The following is a 24345-nucleotide window of genomic DNA, read 5'->3' on the forward strand; positions in this document are numbered from 1 at the left end:
CATCTACCACCCCACGCCTTGAACGCTGCATTCCTATACCCCCAGCCCCCTCCCCCAAAGGAAAAAACAAATATAAACACAATTCTTCAAACAACTGGGGTCTCATTCTCAGAATCTGAAAGGAGACCACGTCTCTGTCTCTGGAGAGTTATTCTTTCTCTAATAAACTTTCCTTTTGTCTCGACTCTGGCTTGTGCTTTAATTCTTTCCTGCACATGGTCAAGGACCCTCTCTTGGCAGGCATAGGGCCCGAGTCCCCACTTGGAAGACTCGCCCCATCCTGCATCACTTCTTTGTCTCATCTTTATCCCTCCCTCTTTCTCTTCTTTTCTTGTAGTTTAATTCATTTATTGTAAATTTAATGGGGTTACCAAAGGAAAGGAAATTAATATATTTGCTCAGCAAATAATCCACACAGCAGCCACAATAATCTATTAAAATCTGTTTTCCTTTTTTCCCTCTTTAATTAGGGTTGTATTAAAGTCAAACTGTACTGTATAGTAGTACACAGTACATTTGGTGGTATTTACAATGGTGCATTTCAAACGGTTGGTACATAGAACAGACCTCTTACCTGCATATCCAATTCATGGCATCTTTGAGCAATTTCTTCCTTTGCTGACAAAGCTTCATTTAGTTCCTCTGTAGTTTTCTTCAACTAGTTGGAAACAAAGAGATACAATAAACATTTCAAGATGAAGTGGCAACAATTAACAATTACATTTGTACAATACAGAATTAAACATTTTCCTCCTTTTCTTCCTGAGGGACAGAGAGAAATCAAGAATCCTTCTGCAAGTCAAAAGAAGGCACTTCTAACTCTGAATATCTTTTAGTCCAAAATCTTGTCATTTCTGTACTTTGGATTTGGTTCTTTTTCTCATATCACGTTTTCTTACACATCTTCTATCTGGGATACCTGTTTCTTGGTATATGTCGACTGTGTAATAACAGAAAATTTTATCTTAGTAAAATATGTATGTGCTGGAGGACAGGGGTTTCAATTGCTAAAATATATAGCTAGTATATTTCAATACAAGTTTTTTTAGTCATATTAAGCCTTTATGTTAATTTAGATATCATAATTTAAAAATAGAAGATTTTTGTATTGATTCTCAACACAAACCAAATATTCCCAAGTTGTGTCCCATTATTATATAAACTCTAACTATGAACAAGTGATTAATTATAATTAATCAATTGATTGATCACTTAATTTTAAAAAAGAAAAAAATGGTTTAAAATATAATTATATTGGCTTTTCGTTTCTTGTGACCAAACCACTGTGTAATATAGATACAAAAAAAATGCATTCAGGGTAACTTCTTTAATACCAAACATCACAAAGGGAAAGACAATAACAACTTGGGTTAAAATTATAGCATGTCCAAAGATTTTCCTACAAAACACTTAGAAACCATGGGGAAGAAATGAAAGGAGACAAAGAGCACAAAGATATCTGTTCATGCTTTGGAATAGATGTCCCAGAACAGCTGGAACATAGAAGCTGACAATGTAACTAATAGTATTTTACTAAAAGCAATAATTAAAATCACAAAATAACATTTCCATTAAAACCATAAGACTATATTGGAGTTCCTTTAAAAATATAGTACTAGTTCCTTAGTGTATTTAAATACCTGCTAACAGATTGTTCACTTGCTCACAAAGATGAAGGGTAGAGGAGATATCTTCAATTGAAGAATAATGTGAAACAAAAAGTAAAATATCCTTCGTATCATAAATAAATCATAAAATTATTTATGCCAATGGAAAATGCATGCCATTTTCCAGGAATTTGTCTATTGTGTCAAATGTGGCATATAAAAAGATATCACTGATGGAAAAAGAAAAATGATGACTATAAAACTCAAATTACAATAAAGAAGTTAATTTATTTTAAAGTGGGTTATGGAATAATACTTTAATTACAAATTGCAAATTTAATTACAAATGTGTAATATCCATGAGTAAAGTGGCCTAAGTTCTTAAAATTTTAGGTAAAAAATAAAGAATTATATCAACATGTTCCATAAGCAATTTCAACTTAAACATCCTTTTCATTATCTAAAGTTTATCCTTTTCAATCTTTGCATGGATAAAAACAATGTGAAATTAGGTACCTGGCGATCAAGGTCAACATAGGCATCATTTCCAGCAGAGACAGGAGATTCTTTACTCATTAGCTGAAATTAAGATTTAAACAATTATAACTAAGAGGCAAAAGAGACATTCTATGTAATATACTAATACAACAAACATGGACGCCCAGCCACTACAGAATTATAAAAATTGAGGAGAGTTGGAGAGTGGAAGTATTTTCTTCCAGTCTTTTTCCTTTTCCCACTGTTACAGTTTAGTCCTTATCATCTCTGAAAAAAAACCTAAGTATACCACCCTCTGAATACAATCTGTCATTCTAGGTCTCTCATTCAATTATATCTGCATTATCTGTTCCTCAATTTCATTGAAGTGTCCAGGTCCTATACTTCTCTTTCTCCATTTTTTCATAGCCCATCATTCTCATATTCACTTTACTCCTTTCCTTGTTTAGACTCTAGTGAACATCATTGTTTTACCTGCCTAATTTGTCTTTCTTTTCTGCTTACAACATCATCTTATTTTAGGGAATCTCCCCTTCCCTACTTTAGCTTCTATGGTACATCATTTGTTCAATCAATTACCTTCTGTTTCTAGCCTAGATTTCATTGTCTATTACTTTGATGAATTTTGTCAATATAATCAATTCTCCCCTTACCTCATTTCCTTCTTCCTGGTAAAATCTCAATCCAAGATCAATCCTACTACCCATCTCTGCTGGCCATATACTCTAATTGCTAAATTCTGAGAGTAAAAAAAAATTTTTAAATCATAAAACACTAATAGTACATAGTTTCCAATCTCAACTGGGCCTTCAAAGTTGCCCAGAAAGTACAGTTAGGCTTCTCCAGTTAGCAGTCTCTTTATTCCCTTTAGAAATCATTCCAAACCTTTCCTATTTCTCAAACCTCACAAACTCCCCCACTCTCCTCATCAGAAAACCTTGCCTCCAGACAACAATTACCCCAATTTCCTTTATCTTAATCTACAAAATTGGCAACATTCATGCCCATTCTTTCCTTCTTCAATTTAGTTACCAATGCTATGCTTCCTATCCAAGGCTAATCCCTCCACTTGTGTTCTGAACCCTGTCTCTTCCCAGCTTCTCATAGAACCTGCTCCATTTATTGTCCGTAGTCTTCTCATATCTCAACCTTTATCTTCTCTTTCTTGTGGCTTCTTTCCAGTAGCATTGAAAGGTTAAAATACTATAATTTACTTGACTACCACTCCTATTTCTCCAAGGAAGATAACAAACACTTGAAAAGATGCTCAACATCATTAGCCTTTAGGGGAAATGCAAATAAGCCACAATGAGAAAACCACTTCACACCCACCAGGACTGCTAATATCAGAAAGATGAACAATAACAAAGGTTGGCAAGAAGGTGGAGAAATTAGAATCTTAGTGCATTGCTGGTAAGAATGTAAAATAGTACAGGACTTGTGGAAAACAGGCTGGTGCTTCCTCCAAAAGTTAAACATAGAATTGCAATATAACTCAGCAATTCAATTTCTGGGTACATACCTAAATGAATTAAGGTGTTTATAAAATACAAACCCTGTACACTCATGTTCATAGCAGTGTTATTCACAATAGCCAAAAGATGAGAAAAACCCAAATGTCCATCAACTGAATAAATAAATAAACAAAATGTGGTATATCCATACAATGGAATATTATTCAGCCATAAGAAGGAACAAAGTATTGATACATGCTACAACATAACCTTGAAAACATTAAGCTAAATGATAAAAGCCATACACAAAAGAGCACATATCGTATGATTCCATCTAAATGATATATCCAGAATAGGGAAAGCCATACAGACAGAAAGCAGATTACTGGTCTCCAGGATCTGGAGAAAGGAAGAAATGAAGGCTGACTGTTTAATGGGCACAGGGTTTCCCACTGTGGTGAAGAAAAAGTTCTGGAACTAAATAGTGATAATGTTTGCATGACATTATGAATGTACTAAAACCTCACTAATGGCAAATTTTATATGTATTCTACCACAATAAAACAATAAAGACAAATAGAATGTGACTTAAAAATGTCTACCATCTTACAGAAGCTCTTCTTCAATCCCATAATTTTATCCAGTTACCCCCTGTCCTCCCTCTAAGTCCAATCAGTCACCAAGCCAATTGATTCCAATTCTGATAATTTTCAAACTGTCCACTTCTCTCCCTGCTGACTGCTATAACCAAGTTTGGGCTTCCATCATTCTTCACTGGATAATTATTAACATCTATTAACTGCTCTCCCTTTTTCTAGCTTTGTTTTCCTCTAAACCATTCTTCTCATTACACAAATTGTCTCAGATACAGACTTCGATGTATTCTCTCCTCAGAATCTATAGATTGGCTCCCCAAATTCCAACTCTTTTAACAAAACTGCTAAATATCCTAATGATCTTATGTCTCCTGTTTCATCTCTAAGCACTCTCTACCTCACCACGTCTGCTATAGGCATTCTTCTTTTCATCACTTCCAATATGCCATGCAGGCCTTGCTTTCTATTGCCTCCTGGACTTCACAAGAATTTTTGCTCCTTCCTTACCTCATCTCATCTTTAAGTGCTCAGTCTAGATGCTCCTTCTTTTGAGTAGTCTTCCCTAACACCCCAACCTTAGATACTCCCATATTTTTCTCATAATGGCACTTTTCATTTTGAATGCTCTGAATATATCTGAATTCCTCGTTTAGCCATTTCTCCCATGAGACTTATATTTTGTGAGCCAAGAGATCATGTCTACCTTTTTCATAGTTGTATCCATGACGCCTACCATAGCTCCTGGTGCATACTGGGTGCTCACTAAGTATTGGCTTAATGAATAAAAGGAATATGCACATAATAAATGTACAATCTATTCTTAAAATCTAATTGTACATACAATTTTATATATTGCTTAGTTCACTTGACATTTTAAATGCTTTCCTGTTGTCATAAGATACCTTTTTATTTCCAAAATTTTATCGGGTACATAATATGTACCATAATTTAAACACTTGTATACCAATGGATATACATTGCTTTCACATATCTGTTAACATAAAATAGTTTGATAAACACTGTTGTATCCAATCTTAAGTCTGAATTTCTAAATAATTTTTGGGGAGTCATAGAATTAAAAATCACTTGGTCACAGATTTTAATTTAAAAAATATTACTGATTATAGATATGATACCTGTTGTTATAAAAAATTGGAAAATATATAAGAGTATAGAACATTCTACCATTTGGAGTTAACGTTTTGGCAAATTTGTTTTTAATCTTAATTTTTTTTAACAGAAATGGGATTATGCTGTTCATGTGCTGTTTCCCTTTATATTATAAGCCTTCCCCTATGTTGTTATACATTTTTCAAAAATATACTTTAATGTCTACATAATATACCAATATACAATTGTATCATAATTTATGTATTCATTCTACTCCTGCTGGGCAGTTAGGTTATTTCTAACTTTTTAGTACTAGAACATAATGGTGAAATAAACACTCTTGAGGCAATACAGCACACAATGGTTATGGGTGTAAGCTCTGGACTCAGACTGCTTAGATCTGAGTTCTAACTCTGCTACTACTTCTGTATGAACTGGAACAAGCTACTCACACCCTGCCTATGCCTCAGTTTCCTCTTTTATAAGATGGAGACAATAACAGTACATACCTCAAAAATTGAAGTTAGTTTTTGTTATTTTTTAATGTGATAAAATATATATAACATAAAATTTGCCCTTTTAATATTTTAAGTATACATTTCAGTAGCATTAATTAAATTGTAGCAAATTTTAAATGAGTTAATAACTGTGATGTGCTTAGTAAGTACCAGTATATAGTGGGTATGCTAGATAAATGTTTGCTATTACTATTATTATATATCTTTGTATTTAAGATTTCCTTAGGATAAATTCCTAAAAGTGAAATTACAGGATCAATTACAATAAGGCAGAACTATTAATGGCCCCTTATTGTTTTTTGCATTTTTGCTTAATAACAGAATCCTCAAATTGTGGCTGGTTCTATGACCACCTGGCACAAATACCACATTCCCCAGTTACCATGTGAATGTGATACCTGGAACTTGAGAAGCCACAGCTCAAGCACTAGGTAGGAATTATGTATTAAGGATAGCAGACAATAAGCTACAAGAAAGCTGGGTTCCTGATGACTACAGAGCCAATCCAGGGCCACTTAAGAGTAAATTAAACTTATATCTTGCTTGGATGATCATCATTTTGATACTTTAACACTCATGACCTTATATCTGACATGATATAAAAGAGTATAACATTTTTTAAAAGATGTGCCAATTTACCCTCCTACCATCAGTGCTGACTGCCAACCTTATCGTTTTTTAAATTAAAAGCTATTCTTTTTTTGAAAGGTCCTGTGTAACCGAGAACTTGGCTAGCCTTTGTCCCGTTACTGGGAGATAGCCTCTAAATCTCTGGAATTTCCTTACTGACGCGGAGTTATCTTTGTTATTTTTGGTGTACCTCTAGATAGTTTCAGCTAAGGAGATGACTCTAGTTGGGGCTGGCCATGGCAGAAAACCAACCATGTATTAGAGGGCCGGGGCTTTGAGCCATTTAATGTTAGCCTGGCATCAAGGGAGGAAAGGGGGCTGAAAATTGAGTGCAATCTCATGGCCAATGATTCAATCAATCATATCTACATAATGAAACCCTAATGAAAACTCTGGACATGAAAACTCAAGGTAACTTCTCTAGTTGATGATATTCTCCATATTATCACACATTAATGTGCTAGGAGGATGACATGTCTTGATTCCACAGGGAGGGGACAACAGAAAGTTTATATTTGGTACCGTCCTAGACTTCACTCTATGCATTGGAAATGGGGGTTCTTTTGCTGTAATAAAAATGACATCATTCCTGAGTTCTTAGTCATTCTAATGAATTACCAAAACTGAACAGGTAGTAGGAATCTCTGAATTTATAGTCAGTAGGTCAGATTAAAAAACAAACACACACTTTATCTTAATTTGCATGTGGCATTTTTCATTTTTTTTTGTCTGTTATATTTTTTCTCTGATAATTGCATATTCATGTCCTATACTGTTTTCTAGTTTCCTTAACGGTTTCTTCCACTGCTTTTATGATTAAAAACATTCTCATATTCTGAGATCAACCAGTTATTAATCTATATTTTATTTTTACTTTTATAGTTTTATGTTTTACATTTGCTGGAGTTCAGGACATGCTATGCCAAAATATGGCACCTTGGCATATGAATACTTCAAGCTGAAGGAATTTAAGAAACAGTAGGCCCAGGAAGGACTTTCTGACTTTCCCCTGAGGCAGGTCATAAAACCCTCCCAAGAGGTGCCCTTCTTATACTCAAAAGAAAAGGAGCATCGTTATCTCCGAAGACAGAGGGATGCTGAAAGAAATCTGAGTGAACAGGGCTAGTTGTTTCCCCCAGTTTACTACACTTACTTAGCTCAAACCCTTTTTTGCCCTATCACAGTTTTCCAGGATTCTCCACTCTTCATCAAATATAGCATTAAAACACTCAGGTTTAAATATTATTATGGTCTTCATTTCTTTATGAAGGTTCTTGTATCATGTAAAACTTTTATTAAATAAATTTATATGTTTTTCTCTAATAGGTCTTTCGTTATAGAGGCCCCAACAGAGAACTTGGAAGAGTAGAGGAAAAAAATATTTTTCCTCCCCTACAGTTTCAATATAAATATTCATCTAGAAATTGCTGTGGGCATAGCTGGAGTTGAAGACCCATATTCTGCCAAACAAGAAACCAATAGTTAAGTATGAGGCAGACTGCTGGTTTAAGATAGAAATTATGTATAATGGCTTTAGGAATTAGTCTACTATTCTTGGTTCATGAGGGCATTTTTTTAAAAATTAAGAAGTCACTGAATATCTATACTTGCAAGATAATTGTTTAAGATTTATATAAAAATGAGAAATTTAAATGAGTATGATTTTCTTTAATAAAAATAAGACAAACTATATCATAAGTTTAAAGGAAAAATTCTCAAAAAAATGAGGAGAATCTTTTTTAAATTTCTACTTCTATTTAAACTTTTGCTTCTTTAATTTCTCACAAACTGTAAGCACAAAGCTCTAACATACCTCTTGAATGGCTGTCATGACAACATGTTGAACAGATTCTTCCATCATCATAATGGCCTGGATGTACTCTGAAAACAAGAACAATCTGTAATGTCACTGTTCAAGTAAAGATAGTCAAGGGAGTCAAGGCTACCACTTCATGAATTCTTATAAGTAGTTTCCAGTATTTTGTTTCTTCCTAGGCATTCTTTATACATGATTAAACATATGTGCCACAGATAAAAGCTGAAAAGTCACAGTATTTATCTTTCCTTAATATATCACCACATCCACCCCAACCACTCCTTGTAAAGTTGAGGCTACAGCTAAAGGTCACACAAATACAAGATCTCACATATGTAACAAAATGAAATGGCAAAGCCTAAAGCCAGAGTGGAAAAAACTCCATATTACTCTTCTTAAAATCTAAAAAATATCTGACTTTCACATTCTTTGCTACATGTTAAAAAACTGGAGTCTGTGCTTTATTCTTATGTGACATCAAAGCACTGAATTGTATTCTTCCAACCTTAATATGTTCTATTATAGGAAGAAAAATCTTAAAAACTGATACCATAGTTAAAAAATATTAAATAATCCTGGGATTTAAAATAATGACCCACATGTCCAAGAGGCTCAAGCATCAACTTCATCATTCGTACCCTCACCACTGCTGAAAAAGATAAGTAATAACAAAGTTGAAAAAAAAATCATTTCTTTCGAAGGATCTTTTAACTGTCAGTAATAACAAAGTTGAAAAAAAAATCATTTCTTTCCTTCTAAAAAAGGCCCTGGAAGTAGTCTTCATTATTTTCAAATCCAACAATAGATGACGAAAGTGACATTAAGCATAAAAAAATCAACAGGCCAGCTGGATTCCAACAAATACAGTAAATTTGTTTTAATACGAAATATTTTAAAGCGTAAAATAATTAGGAAATTTATCCTCAACCTGCCATACTTCCAAAAAAGAAATACCAAGAACTTGTCTCAGCACTGCAAGTATTATATGAAGGAGTCTTACTGTGAAATTGTTAAAGCGGCCTTGCAAGGGACTCATGTCTTTGGAATGACAAACTAATCTTTTGCTTGACAGGTAACTTACTAAAAATAAGGAAAGTATTTTGACAGCACTTTTAAATTCTGACATTCTAGTTGTGAATGCCAAAGCTTTTATTTAATCAAATACACGTTTTTAAGGAAGTATTGCCCTTAGCATACTTTATGCCCAATCAAATGTGTAGTTAAACATATCAATATACACAACACACTTAAATTAGAGGCCTTGTTCTTAGTCAACAATAGGAATATATCATAACTTAACTATTATTCAGTAAAAAAAAAGTCCTTTAGTCTAAGCTCAATTTTTTTGGTTTTATCAATGAGGAGCACTCTATAAGTGTTGGAATGCAAGCAGGTGCTTTTTGATATTCTGTTCAAAGATACAAAATACAGAATTCCAAGGATATGGAGGAAATAGCACAGCTAGAATGACTAAACAGCCCTCAAAATAAAAGACCGTGAACATGGAAGAGAAGAAGCAGTGGCATTGACAATGGAGAAGGAAAACTTAATGACAGCCTAGTGGAAGGGAAGCAAATAACAGTGGGAATAGGGATTTAGGAAGTTATTAGTAAGGTGTGAGAGGGGAAGCGTTAGTTAAGAAGCGGTGTTGCCACGTCAAGGCCCTTCCCCGCGAACACCGTAAAATGCTAAATGATAAAATGATGATGAGAACTACATTAATGTACAATTTTTTAAAATAAAAAATAATTTACAAATCTTAAAAAGTCCAAATGCAAGTATGTATGATTACTGGGTGCAGATCTATGAGGCAATGCTGGAGAATGAGGTGTGCTATGTCGAGGAGTTTATCCTGAAAACTCAGCTTTCACGTCAAAAATTTACAGCACAGTTTAGTATAAAGAGTATGAAATTTAAATGTGGAAAAGACATGAATTTTTGTCCTTGCCTAGCTTTTCACAAGCAAGAAATTTTGGGCAATTCATATAATACTTACGAGTCTTAGTTTCCTAATCTGTAAAAAGCATTTTTTTTTTGTTCTGTTAGTACCTAGTAGAGTACCAGGCAGAAGAGAGACACTCAATAAGTACTATTATCAGTGTATTTTCTACCACTAATCTTTGCTTCCTCAAATTTATTACCATTTATTTGCTCCAACTTGAGAAGTTCAATAGCCAAGATAAATGTATCTTGAATCATGATCTGAGCAATCTAAACATAAAAGCCTTTTTATTTATATAGTATTTTATAGATTGCAAAGTAAATACATATACACAATATCATTTACTCCCCATAGCTATTTTGTATCCTCATTCTGTAGCTGAGGTAAGAGGCTGAGTATCTTGTCCAATGTCCTACAGGCAGTAAATGACAGTGCCACTTTAGTAAGCCTTACACATCATAAGTGTGCAGTGACAAGCACTACAGTACTTAACAATTCAGAAATTCATTTAATTCTTAGCTCTCAACTGTGCTCCTTAGAGCAGAGAATGCCCTCTGTGAGATATTAAAATTCTGTTCAAAGTTGTCATCATTTATATACAATTTCAGGAGAATCTAGGTTTTATATAAAACACTTGATCTGTGTGGGAAGTTCTATAAATAATATGACTGTCTTTTTTTCCCATAGGAATATGGATATAGGTAGCATCCTTGTTGTTTCCTGCTCCTATCCTCTAATAAATATGATTAGCCAATTTTAACAGCTATATGCTTCCAAGGACCCTTAAGTACCAAAGATAATTCCAAGAATTAATGAATCTCCTAACAGAATAAATACATAAGAAGCCATTATCTGAATTCAATGAATTAAATAATTCAATTAAATAATTAAATAATTAAAAATTAAATAATTTTTGTATCCACCTTTTAAAATCAAAGCATTTATTTAGAGATTTAGTGTGTCTTGAATCTTATCTATACCAATCTTAAAATCTTTGACAAAAAAACTTGTTAGACGTTTCAGTAATACACAAAAATCACAAATGTAAAAAATCTCTATTTTAATTCCTGAGTTAAACTGAAAAAACAAGCTAAAATTTACTATAGGAGCAGAGTATGCTAAAAACTATAAGGAATGGGGCTAAGGAGAAATATTTTGTTAGAAAAAATTCCTGAATCAGAAACCAATAAAACTAGTCATAGCTTAAAAAACAAACAAACAAAAAACTGTTGACTGTTATTATTATAACTAGAACACCAAAAAGTACAGACAACAAGTTAATAAAAATCTGTTTTGCATTACCAAAGGTAAGGTAAGAGGAAGATGAAAAATACCTTTGGACTTAAAAAAGAAATCAATCGTCTTCAAGAGTCATATAAATAGCAGTAAAATACTGTGTCATCAACATTTAGAATAGTTCCCATCTGCCTTTCTTCTGCTGCATTTCTCTTTATTCTTCTCACTATTCTCCAATCAAGTTGTTTTTTCATTCCTCAAAGGTACCATTCAGCTTCTACTATTCAGAATACTCCTGACTTTACTCCATATATTTGCTGATAAAATTTCCCCAACCCAAGCCTAGACTGTTCTCCATTATACTTTACCTTCGCAGCATTCACCACCACTTAGATTACACAGTTCTGTGTGGCATTATTTATTGCCACCCCTCTCCACTCAACTACAAGTTCCATGAGGACATGTACCATTCCTGTTCTGTCTGACACTGTATTCCTAGCCCCAGCATGATGTGTAAGTTCAGTAAATATTTGTAAAATAAATCATTTGTACTTGCAATCTAAATTATCTAATTTTAAGTTTCCAGAGCTGAATTGATCCAGTATATCCTTATTGATATTATTAATTTAGCTGGATATTGCCTAATTTACGGTAAATTTCATCACATTCAGTGAAGTTAAAAATAATCTACTCAAAGAATTATGTAGTCTTGCAGAAAGGGAAAGAATATCATCATAATCAAACTTATCTTTCTTACAAAACTCTTTTAAGCTTGAAAACAAATTATTAGCAAAGCTGGAGAAAATGGCATTCTTTGAGGATGGCCTGAAGATATTATTTGTACTGGCGATTTATGAATAAAATATGCAATATATGTTACTTTTACATATATTATTAAATATGTATTTAAATCTTATTCATTAATATACATTAATATATTAGTATATTATTAAATATATTTTATATATAACAAAATGTATTACTTTTCTTAATATTTCAAATGCATACACTAACTTCAAGTAAATTACCTTGCTTCTGTTCACAGTTCACAGCACAGCCTAAAATGAGTTGAAGCATCCTTCCCAGCTCGGCAGCATCAGAATGCTCCCCAATAAGGTTCACATCAGGAAGGGTAAAGTCATTAATTTGCTGTCCTAAAATCTGAATGGAGATAAAAGGATTAGAATTGCATTTACGTTTATATGATCAAATAAAGTATCTGTGATAGAGACCTGACTATCAACAACTAACTCATTGCTAAGGACAGAGCTGCCATGTCAATCTCACTCATAATTACTATTTATGAATACTGAGCAAAGAAACTGAGTACTATTGATCCCTCCACCATGCCCAGAAAGACTGGATGTGTACCTTCTGAAGAGCCATAGAGGTTCTGAATCAGACGGCATTAGAAAGATCGGAAATTAAATAAAGGTTTCATGTCACCAACTGTAAGATTCCTCCTAGCCTCCTCTGGACTCCATTTTGAGTCCAAATGCTGACAGCAAGACATCTATACCAGGAAGGACAATGGAAGATTCCTTTATGGGGAAACTGAGTGACAAATAGGCAGGTATCTACCTTATAATTCTATAGTGAAAAACAAAGACTCTAAAAGTACAGAAGCAGGATGAGTGTGGCTGTAGTGTTATGGGTTAGGGGAGTCTGCTAAGGAATAAAATGGAAATAAGCAAGGGAGTTGATCATAATAATGCATGGACTCCAAACTACTTTCACAGTAAGGAAAGAGAGAACAGACAGAACAAAGTAAAGTTTAGCATAAATTAGTATTTATTTACAAACTAGCATACTACAACAAAAAAGGTATTTATCTAGTAGCCACCTAATAGATGGTTATTTGAACCAATATCCTAGAAACTATACAGTGGAAGACAAACTGATTATTAACTTTGAAAGAATTTTTCCTTTCACTGAAATTATAAAATACTGTAAAATTAAACTCTCCTATAGTAATACTTCCAAGGAGAATGAGAAAGAAGTTCTTACCTCATGATTATAATCCAAGATTCCTTTTAAAATTTTCTTTAAATTGCTTATCTATTTAGAGAGAGAGAAAACAACTGGGTAAATGGCAACCACGTATCAAAATATAGTTTAACACAAAACATTTCTAAATCAACTACTCAGTCTTGTTAATCATAAAGTAAATTTATAAAAGATAAAATTCAATAGCATATTTGAATTACCTTCATCAAAAAAAACTCTTAATGGCTCAATGTATTTGATCTAAGATATTTATAGAACAACTTAAGTTTCCAATTATGTCAAATTTTCAATGTTATGACCACTGACAAAAATTGGAGGATAACTGGATAAGACAACTGTAAAATCAAATTATTCAGATTTTCTGCAGGTGAAAAAAAAAGTACCATCTTTAGTGAAGACTTGAGTTCAGTGCTGGTTTCCTTAGAAAAGTGGAGTTACATCTTACATAGAGATTAAGTTCTAATGTTAAAAGCATTAAGCAAAAATTAGAGTCATAATTACCACTGGAAATCTCTTAAAATAATCTATAAAGTATGTCTCCAAGTTCCTCCACTGGGAGAAGAGACTGCTGTTTCTTCAGTTGGACATCAAAGTACATATTTATGAGCCCATAAGTTAAAAAACAAACAAACAAATCCAACTCCTACATCTTGAAATAACACTCCGTACTGTAAGTGATATTTGTGCTATAAGAAGCATCCTAGAAACAGGCAGGATGAGGGACCAATATATAAATGTCTCCCAACACTCTACCCTAGAGAATAGGTTCGTTGGCCATATGTTATCTGGGTGAAATGACAGGCAGAATCACCTGCACTATTTACTGTCAGCCATTACTTTTTTTCCCCTCTACTTTTTTTTTTTTTTACCGAACTCACATGGTTGCATCTGTGTTAAGTTAAATATGTATGTATATAATATGATTCTGTTGATCATAGCTATTCTTAGACAATGTTAGTAGCTGAAGATGTCCCAGGATAGAAGACAATAGAATCTGTGGCTATCAAATAAAAGAGGCTGAATTATAGCAGTGAAAGCCAATGATTAATCAAAGACATTTATTTTTAAAAAAGAAACTGAAAACTTTGTTTAAAAAAACTCAAATAAACTAACGTGTTTATACTTCTAGAGAAATCTGGAGACATGGAAAATGTATACTGTATTTCCTTTATTCTAGTATGTTCATTTTTTTTTTAACATTTTAAATTAGAATGACTTAGAAATCAATGTGTTCATTTAAAATGGTAGTTTATGTCCCATTATTTTCTTATTAATAACAATATTAGCAACTAATACATGTGCCTTGCACTATCCTAAGTACATTACATACATTCAACTCATTTATTCCTACAAGATGAATTCTATTACAATCCTTGTATCACAAATGGGGAAACTGAGGCACAGAAAGGATAAGACTTTCCCACAGACAGCAAATGGTAGAGTTGTGATATGGACAAGGCAATCTGGCTCTAGAGTCCATGCCCTCAGTCACCGTGCTTTACTAATTTACATTATATCTTGGTGAGCAATTTCAGGTTACCGCCAATCTTCAATTCTAGATTATTTCACTAAAGACTACCTAAATTTCTAAAGCTCACTGGACACATCTGATCAAAAATCAACAAACATTATATACACAGACAAGATTCATTTACAGATGGAAAAAGAAAAAGAAAATACCTTTAGCCTCCAATTATCTCCCACTTCGGTTTTGATTCTGTTTAGCCAATTTTCATCAAAATATGCAGGATCTCTGCAAAAGAGAAAAAAAAACTAGCTTGTTAATATCATGTAGCTATCTAGCTAAAAAAACAACAACAAAAAAATTGAAACCCATCCCATACCACCACTTAACTGCAACATAAAAATGTATTTACTACATATCGGTCACTAAATAACTCAGTACACAAGATCAGATGCAATTATAGATTTATCTAAAATCAGCTTGATTATTATCAGCTCATTAAAAAATATATGTTGTTTATTAAAAAAACCTAAAAGGTGGAAAATAATAAAATAGTTAATATATTTTTAAAACAAATTATACATAAATACACTAACTTGGAATTAACATAACTTGTAGACATCACATTATAACTAAAAACAGTCAAAATCAGTAACAATTTTAAATAGACAAAAGAAATATATTATAAAGGTTAAAATAAACTTTCCAGTTAATATTTCAATTTTCTACATCATTTAATACCGTGAGGTCACAGATATTGTTTCTAAAACTTCAATTTCTTTAAATAATATAAGCTGAAAACCTATTTTCTGAGCTATAATACTAGGCATTAGTCAAAGTTGGACACAGTTTCTATTTGCAAAAGGCTTAAAGTCTAAGATAACATTGGTGTGGACAAACAAATTGAAACAAGGATAGAACCTGAATATACTTATGGTTACTTTTCTTAGGAAAACCTCCCAAACTTCTGTAAACACTAGAAAGGAAAAAAAAAAACTTTTTAGCCCAGCATGATCCTCATTTTAAAGGCTTTGAAACTGATCTACAAAATTTAATTATTTGTTCAAGACCACAGATTGAACACCTATGTTTCTCTATGTTCTCATTCACTGCTATATTGCCCAATACCTCATGCCTGACACATAGCAGGTTCTCAATAAATCTGTGGACTGAAATAGATTTGGAAAGTGACAGCACGTTAATTTAATAAGCTTCTAATCTACTATGTTGGCAGACACAAGAATAGTAGTCTACAGCCTTCCTGTATTCAGTGTGACTTTTCCTAGTAATAAACTTTGACTCACTACGCAGGCATCTAAACATAACACTGTTTTGATAAGTAGTTACAACTTCAGCAATGTTTTCTAAGTAGCCCTTAACTGATGCTTTCAGGCTAGGATCAAACAATATAAATGTAATTTCTCTAAAATCTCAATAGATTGCAGTTCTGCCCAGATACGGAAATAACAACTGACAATCTTACTGGGAGTGCTCTTCATGAGTAAGAAGCTAAAGATAGCTTACTATATCCTGACTCCTCCTTAAAAAAAAAAAAAAAAAAAAAAAACCACAAAACTTAGAAAACCATTTCCTTAGACTTTTCCAGTAACATCATATTTGGCTGTAACTTATGTACCAGTCATAGCTTAAGTTAAATGAAAAGTCCATTAATTTAATTCTTAATATAATTCCAGAAATATATTGTCTACCTACAGTCAACTGCCTTCACAGAAACCAAAAAATTAAATTTTATTTCTACTGCTAAAATTATTTAAGTACTGTAATATTCTTATTGACCTCCCCCAAATTAAGATGGAGTCTAAAACAAACACTGTATTTTGATTTCATTTCTTGATATGGCATTTTTATCAACAAAGTATTTTTGTAAATAGGCTGTTTCTTAGGTCTATCTTCTAATGATCTTTTAATTACCAGAAAAAATTATTTTGGTTCCTTACCATTAAATGTTTAATGAAGAGTTAGCTATATCCAAGGGAAATGAAAGCACATGTCCACACAAAGATTTGTACACTGAAGTTCACAGCAGCTTTATTTGTAATAGTCCAAAACTAAGATAACCCAGATGTGCATCAGCAGAGGAACAAATGAACTGGTCGTGCAACAACCATACAATGGACTATGTACAAACTACAAATACAGGCAACAACATGAGCAAATCTCAAAATAATTGTGCTGCATGAAAGAAGTCATACACTTTCCCTCAAAAAAGGAAACGTACTGTGAGTTCATTTACATAAATTTCTAGAAAATGCAAATTAATCTACAGTGACTGAAAGAAAATCAGTGGTTGCCTGGGGATGGATGGGAAAGGGTGACAGGAAGGAGGGATTGAGGAAACTTTTTGAAGTGATTGATATGTTCATTATCTTGACCGTGGTGATAAATATCATGGGCATCTACACAGGTAAAAATTTTCCAAATTTTATACTTTAAAATGTGCACTTTATTGTATGTCAAGTTCATCTCAATAAAGCTGTGAAAAAAAAAAAAGAGTGGGAAGCACTAAAAAGAAAAGAGCTATCAAGCCACAAATAGACTTGGAAGAACCTTAAATGCAATACTGCTAAGTGAAAGAGACTGACAAAGAGTAAATTCTGAGATGTCCCAAATTAACTTATAGTGGGCTAGCCGTGGAAGAAAGAGACAAAAAGGGGTTAATCACTTAACAACTGCAGCACAAAACCAGCAAAAGACTGCTCACACTCCCTAGTGTATGTTGGAATTATTAAGTTAACTTCTAGGTGGCTATTTCTAAAAAGAGAGAACAGCCAGGTACTGTCTGACCCCAAACCCCAAGAACCTCCACTCCTCGTTTACATATGAGGTGGTTTGGATTCCATGCCCCAGGACCAGTCTTTTTTTGCTAGAAATGGTCTAATAAACCCTTTCTTTTAAAAATACTTTCAACCATGGAAGTTAAAATTTTTGTTTAACAAAGCCAATGTAAAAAAGGCTATATAAGCTGTATGATTCCAACTACATAACATTCTAGAAAAGGCAAAACTCTGATGACAGTAAAAAGATCAGTGACTGCCAGGGGTTGAGGGGAGAGAAGGATGACAAAGTGGAGCAACACATTTCTAGGGTAGTAAAACTATTCTATGTGATACTACAGTGGTGAATACATATCATTATTTTTTTGTCAAAATCCATAAAATATACAACTCAGGGTGAACTCTAAATTAGGAACTTTGGATAGTGATAATGTTTTAATGTGGGTTCATCAGTTGTAACAAGTATACTACTCTGGTGTGGGATATTGACGGGGGGACACTCTGTGTAGTAGAGAAGGAAATATGTGGGAACTGCCATGCTTTTTGCTCAGTTTTTAAAAAACTTTTTGTTACTGTAGTAAAATTTATTTAAATTTATCATTTAAACCATTTTTAAGTGTACAGTTCAGTGGCATTAAGTACGTTCACATTGTTGTGAAACCGTCATCACTATCCACCTCCAGAACTTTTTCGTCACTCCATAATAAAACTCTTTTCCATTCAATTTTGCTATGAAGCTAAAACTGTTCTAAAATACAAAGTCTATTAATTTTTTAAAAGGTGGGGGGGATATGAATCTACAGGAACAAAAAGGGAAAAGACAACAGCAACAAAATATGGGAAACTGGAAAGCAGATGAATGGAAAATGACATAAAAAACTATAGAAAAATAAATTACACTAACAATAAGCTTACTTAGATCCATATTTGATAAAATTTCTACTAAAACTACAAAAAGACAGTTTTTCACTTACTAATCCAGGTAAAATGAATATTTGTTATTTCCCATAAAACTTTCTTCTCAGCACCTAGACTCCTCTGGCTTTCCTTATTATACCTCTCTAGTCCTTCTGCTAGTTGAGGTTTTAAACAATTAAATGTCAATGTTCTTCAAGCCTCAGGCATTTTTTTCATCTTACCCTATATTCTTCATTATGTGATTTAATCCACACTTAATGGCTTCAATTAAGATATACCCAAATTGATATCTCCAGTTTGAACTCCTCTTCTGAACTCTAGACTTATATGGTCAACTGCTAACTTGGCATTTTTTCTTAATGTCTCAACACCACTCAAAATTCATTGTCTCCCAAACTTAGCTCATGGTACATCCAGCACTTCCCCATAGCAGATCACCTTTCAGTATCCTCACACCAGTGGTGTTCATCCTCTTCTGTGTATTTGCTTAAGTTAGAAACTTAAAAGTCAATTTCGATACCTCCCTTTTACTAACTACCCCATATCAATCATTGGAATTTGATTTTCTATACCATTTTGAGTCCATTCACTTATCTTCATCTACTTTGCCACTTCCTAGTACAAGGTACCATCACTTCCCTTCTGAGTTACTATAAATGTCTTTCCAATTGATCAGCCCTCATCATTATCATCTTCTCCAATTCATTTCATACCTGCAACCAGAGTATTTTCAAAACGTAAACCTGACCCTGTTACCCTACCCTCACCAACGAAACCCTCAATTGCTTCTCATAGCCCTTGGAATGAAGACACAATGCCCTACATGATCTGGCTCCACCTACCATTCAATCCTCATTTTGTACCATACTCCTACTCTGCTTTAGCCACTCAAACCTTCTGTCTTTCTATGGCAGTGTTCACCATATTCCACCAGTCTATAAGGCCTCTGCATATGCTCTTCCCTCTGCTAAGAAATCTGTTACCAATCATCTTTCAGATTTATCTTTTTTTACTCAGGTAAAATATTCATGACTTCCTTGACTAAGTTAGATATACCTCAACAAACTTTCATAACACTGTTTACTTCACAGAACTTTGTTAATAGCAGCAATTTTGTTTTCATGGTTATTTAAAATTTGTTTTTCCCCAGGTTATAAACTCTCTGAAGGCAATTACCCCATGGGTTGTGGCTTACCTTTGCATCACCAGTGGTGGAAACAAAGTAGCCATTCAATAAATACCAAATGCAAAAGACTTGCATTTCCCTAAAGTTGTATACATTATACATTTAAAATAGATGATATGCAACAATATGAATGAATCTCAGAGACCATTATGTTGAGTAAAAGAAGTCAGATACAAAACAGTACATACTGTATGATTCCATTTACAAGATGTTCAAGAACATGAAAAGCTAATGTTGTACAAGTCAGAATCATCTTTGGAGCAAGAAGTATTAATTAAGGAGAGGCATGCAAGGAACCATTTTGGGGCTGGAAATGTTATATATTTCAATCTGGGTGGTGGTAATATGAATGTGTATATACACACATATATACATACAATATACACATATGTACACACACAGATATTCATCACTTTTTTTAGTATGCTTGTCTATATGTGTTATATACCTCAACAAAAGGAAAAAAAAGGCATTCTGGGAAAAAAAAGTAAAAATCTAAGTATTGATGAGGAAAATGCCCACAAGATTTTGGTAAGTTAAAATAACTATTCTGCAGAACATAATGTATGTTACGATCTTGATCTGGTAAAAACGATACAGTCTTTCTTCTTGTAGAAATCAAGTGAGAGAAATCCTACCCAAACTAACTTAAGCAAAAAATTCATTTACTGACATATACCTGGAAGGCTTTACCTAGGCCCACATGCCTACAAATAATTTTTACTAAGGACTACAATGACACTCTGTAGACCATTCAAAGGGTAAAAATTATTGGGGCCCCACCCAGAAGTGACCATGACAATCACAAGATCACTCTGGTCAGGTTTCAAATGAATCTTCTTGAGCTCCATCGAAAAGTCTGCGTGTCTATATATCTGGAGAGGTGTGCCATCTTAGTTATAGAAGAAGCAATAGCAAGCTACAGTTTTCAAGCCTGAGTCCCCAGTTCTAAAGGCACACATAGATTCTCTGAAACTCAGGCATTTGAGCTACTTCTCAGATGGGCAAATGTATACAGTTCACTATGAGGTCAGAAACAGCAAAAATTCATTTAATGATGATACTGAGTCTCAAGAGAACTGCATGAAATCCCATCTAATCATATGCAAGTGCTCAGAGCTTCAAAACATATAAGTATCCTCCAAATTGTGTCAAAGCTCATGACTTCTTAAATTCACAGGTAATCCTTTATTTGAATAATTCCTTGGTCGAAAGCTGAAGACAGCCATACTATTGTGTTTTCAAAGTACTTAGAAAGAATCAGGTATGTTTTATATATTCCAAACAAATATTTCATTCCCTTAGTCATTCAGTAAATATGAGCACCCATGATGCAGACTGAACCATGAGAAACTGCTGATATTTGACCATTTTTGATCTACAAAAAAGGTCATTTTCATGTGGTTCAACCAAACACCAGGAATTGCCCTAGGAGCTAGGATACAACAGTGAATAAAACAAATACCCTGCCTCTGTGTGAAGCTTATATTGTGAGTGTGTATTGGGGGAGGCGGCAGCAGATAACAAACAAGCAAGTAGATGGTATATCTGATGGTATTAATATACTTTAGAGAAGAACATAAAAGGTTAAAGGGGATACAGAGCACAGGAGAATGGTTGTCACTGGTTTTAAATAGGTGATCAGGGAAGGCTTCACTGTTACATTTCAGCATTATTACTATGAGCAAGCCTCCTAGATTCTTCTATAATGGCAGAATCTGGTCACTAACAGGAAAATTTCTGCCAAGCTTATGCTGAAAATGCAAAACTACTGGAGTAGTATAACTATTACAGCCCTAAAAAACTTTCAGGCAGTCAGCCTGTACCTAAACAAGTACATGCCATTAAAATTATCTCTGCTGACTGTTCTTATTTTACATGCAACAACGTTTCATGTAAGTACTTTATTTTTCGTCCATGTTTTCAATCAAATAAATATTCATGTATAAGAACATACAAAAAGATAAAGCAATTTATTCTTACATTTTTTGAAGAACCTGGGCCATCACAACCCCATTCGTTAAATCTTCCACGGTCTGGCATGATGCATCCACATTAAATGTCTGGATCTGAAGGGAAAAAAAGGTTTCATGGTTAACTATATAGAAGATTTCTTGGGTTTCTTTTTATGAGTACCTCATCTTGCAAGTTGTAATAAATTTTAAGAAGCAGAAGAGTTGAAAATTTTTTCCCTTATAGGAAATTTCCTGCAAGTTTGGCAAAAGAGACATCATGGAGGACGCTGAGTGACTTCCCAGCACCCGCCCTCCTCACAGATGATCAGTCTAAAAAAGCCATGGTACCTTCATCTCCTCTATCAGTGACTGACTCAAGGATGCAAAGGAAAGGACAATTTATACCAGAGAGTTGCAAGGGGATGCTTACTTGAACTTCTGAGAAAGAAGAGCCAATCTCCTCTTGAAGTGAATAAATATATTACCTCAATTGCCACTGGTAGTCATGTTGTGACTTATGGAATCTATCTCAGAATGAAGCAAATGCAGTGGAATACAGAGAAGAGGAATAAAAAATCTAAGTCTTTGAGGCCAAAACTGAGCCACTGAATTAAAAAAAAAACCTTGAAGCCTCCTGTTATGAGGGGATAAATCTTTTGCTTAATCCTGGCCAGGTTGAGATTTCCTTTACTGGGAGCGAAAATTATCTACACATATATAAAAGTCACACAATGGTTAGGTTAGATATTCAATTCACTTTGATTTTAAATGTATTCTGAATTAGAACTAACTTTGTACTGGTCAACATGATGTGGCTAAGAAATAGAAGAAATTATTTCTATGAGTAAAATACAGCTGAGCCAGCAATGATTATACCCAGCAGTGCGACTAGGACTTAGAAGGAAATAAATCACTGAAGATAGATGTAGGCCATGCTCTCAGTTTATAGGTTAGTAAAATGAAAGAGTATTACAGGAAATGTAAACAGCAAGCGCAAAGATTAGCAGCGAGAGTGGGATGCAAGCTAGGAATGAAAAGCAGCTTGGTATATGGTGCGGGTGTGGAGTGGAAATTGGAGGAAGAGATGAACAGGGAAAAGTAAAATGTAAATGATAGCGTTAAAAAGGAAGCATTGTGCATAACCTCATAAACCATGTTAGGACTATCCTAAGAGCAATGGGGAGTAAGCAAAAGAGTGAGGCCATGAGATTTGCACAAAGATCATACTGGCTGCAGCATGAAGAAAGGATTGGAGGTAAAGAGGCAGGCAGACCTATTTTAGTAGGTTTATATATTAACACAGATGAGTTCAAACTAGTAACAATGGAAATATTGGGACTAACGCTCAGGTGACCATCTCTATCTTCACACATACTTTTATTGATTGAGTTACACATCTACCAGATATTTCAGGAAAATAGCACAGTAAAATTTAAAGATAATTGCACCTAACTGTATTAAGGTATGAAATTCTACCTGAAGGGTTATAACCACTCTTTTAATACCAAAAAGCTCTGTTACCACCACCAAACCTCCCACATACTATCTCCTACAAAAGCATGAGAAGAGTAAAGCATGAGATCACCTGGAGTTAATATTCCTAGAGCAGTGGTTCTCAACCAGGGGCAATCTTGCTCCGAGACATTTTTACAACTAAGCAGGTGCTATTGGCATCTAACAAGTAGAGGACCAGGGATGCTATTACTAAACGTCCTACAATGCACAAAGCAGGGCCCAAAACAAAGAATTATCCAACCCAAAATGTCAATAATGCTAAGGTTAACAAACTGCTGTAGAGTGGTGGTTCTTAAAATGTGGTCTCCAAGTCAGCATCACCTGAAAACTTGTGAGAAATGCAGAATCTCAGGGCCCAGATCTACTGAATTAGAAAGAAACTCTAGACATTGGGCCTCGCAGTGTTTTAATGAGCTCTCCAATGATGCTGATCAATACTAAAGCATAAGAGTCACTTCTTAGTATTAAACTGAATGCAGTCAGAACACAGAGGTGAAGTTACTTGTCCACAGCCACCCACGTTTAGTATAAAACAGAAATCAGGCTTTGAACTTAGGTGGTCTAATTTCAGAATATATATATATATATTCTTAACTACCATGTTATACTGATCCTCAATTTTAAAAAAATTGAAGCTTTAGAAAATATGTGCTTTAATTTTTGTACATCTGATTTCTTTATTGCTCGAGTAGAAGACAAACATTGTTGGTAGAATGGAGTAAGGCAGAGAGAATGGAATGGGGAAGATACCATCATAAAAATTATACTCTCCCTAACTTTGCACACTAGTGTGCATTTTACAGGCTGCTAAGTAATATGAAAATTATAAGGATATGTTAATGTTACTGGCTTCCCTAGAAGAAATGTACTGAGCCTATATGATAATTATTTTCTCACTTAGCTTCTTGCCATTAACTGGTACTATTCCAGATTCTTTCTGGGTTTTCAGTCTCCAAAACCTAGCAAAGAGCAATCTTTTTATGTACAGTTCAAGAAACTGGGCTTGACAGGTGTAACAGGCAGGGCAGATTTTTCCAACAAGTGAGAAGATATTTTGACTCAGAGGGTGGGGAGAGCAGGTAGAGTGGAAATTTTCA

At 34.0% G+C, this 24345-nt stretch overlaps 1 protein-coding gene across 2 annotated transcripts in view; it reads right to left on the reverse strand.

Annotated features, from left to right (window-relative positions):
- The window catches only part of HOOK3 (hook microtubule tethering protein 3), a 75204-nt gene that overhangs the window by 47795 nt on the left and 3064 nt on the right, over window positions 1-24345 (reverse strand). Inside the window, exons 2-9 of one of the 2 annotated variants that reach the window (XM_025049899.1) lie at window positions 21762-21847; window positions 15811-15855; window positions 15095-15167; window positions 13415-13465; window positions 12436-12568; window positions 8227-8294; window positions 2124-2186; window positions 575-658 (exon numbers count right to left, since the gene is read on the reverse strand). In XM_025049899.1, the coding sequence (XP_024905667.1) occupies window positions 575-658; window positions 2124-2186; window positions 8227-8294; window positions 12436-12568; window positions 13415-13465; window positions 15095-15167; window positions 15811-15855; window positions 21762-21847 (603 nt within the window). The remainder of the gene's footprint in view (window positions 1-574; window positions 659-2123; window positions 2187-8226; window positions 8295-12435; window positions 12569-13414; window positions 13466-15094; window positions 15168-15810; window positions 15856-21761; window positions 21848-24345) is intronic. The other variant, XM_006916259.2, reaches the window with a different exon arrangement.

Source organism: Pteropus alecto, unplaced genomic scaffold, assembly GCF_000325575.1.
Source record: "Pteropus alecto unplaced genomic scaffold, ASM32557v1 scaffold24, whole genome shotgun sequence".
In the NCBI taxonomy this organism is placed as follows: Eukaryota; Metazoa; Chordata; class Mammalia; order Chiroptera; family Pteropodidae; genus Pteropus; species Pteropus alecto.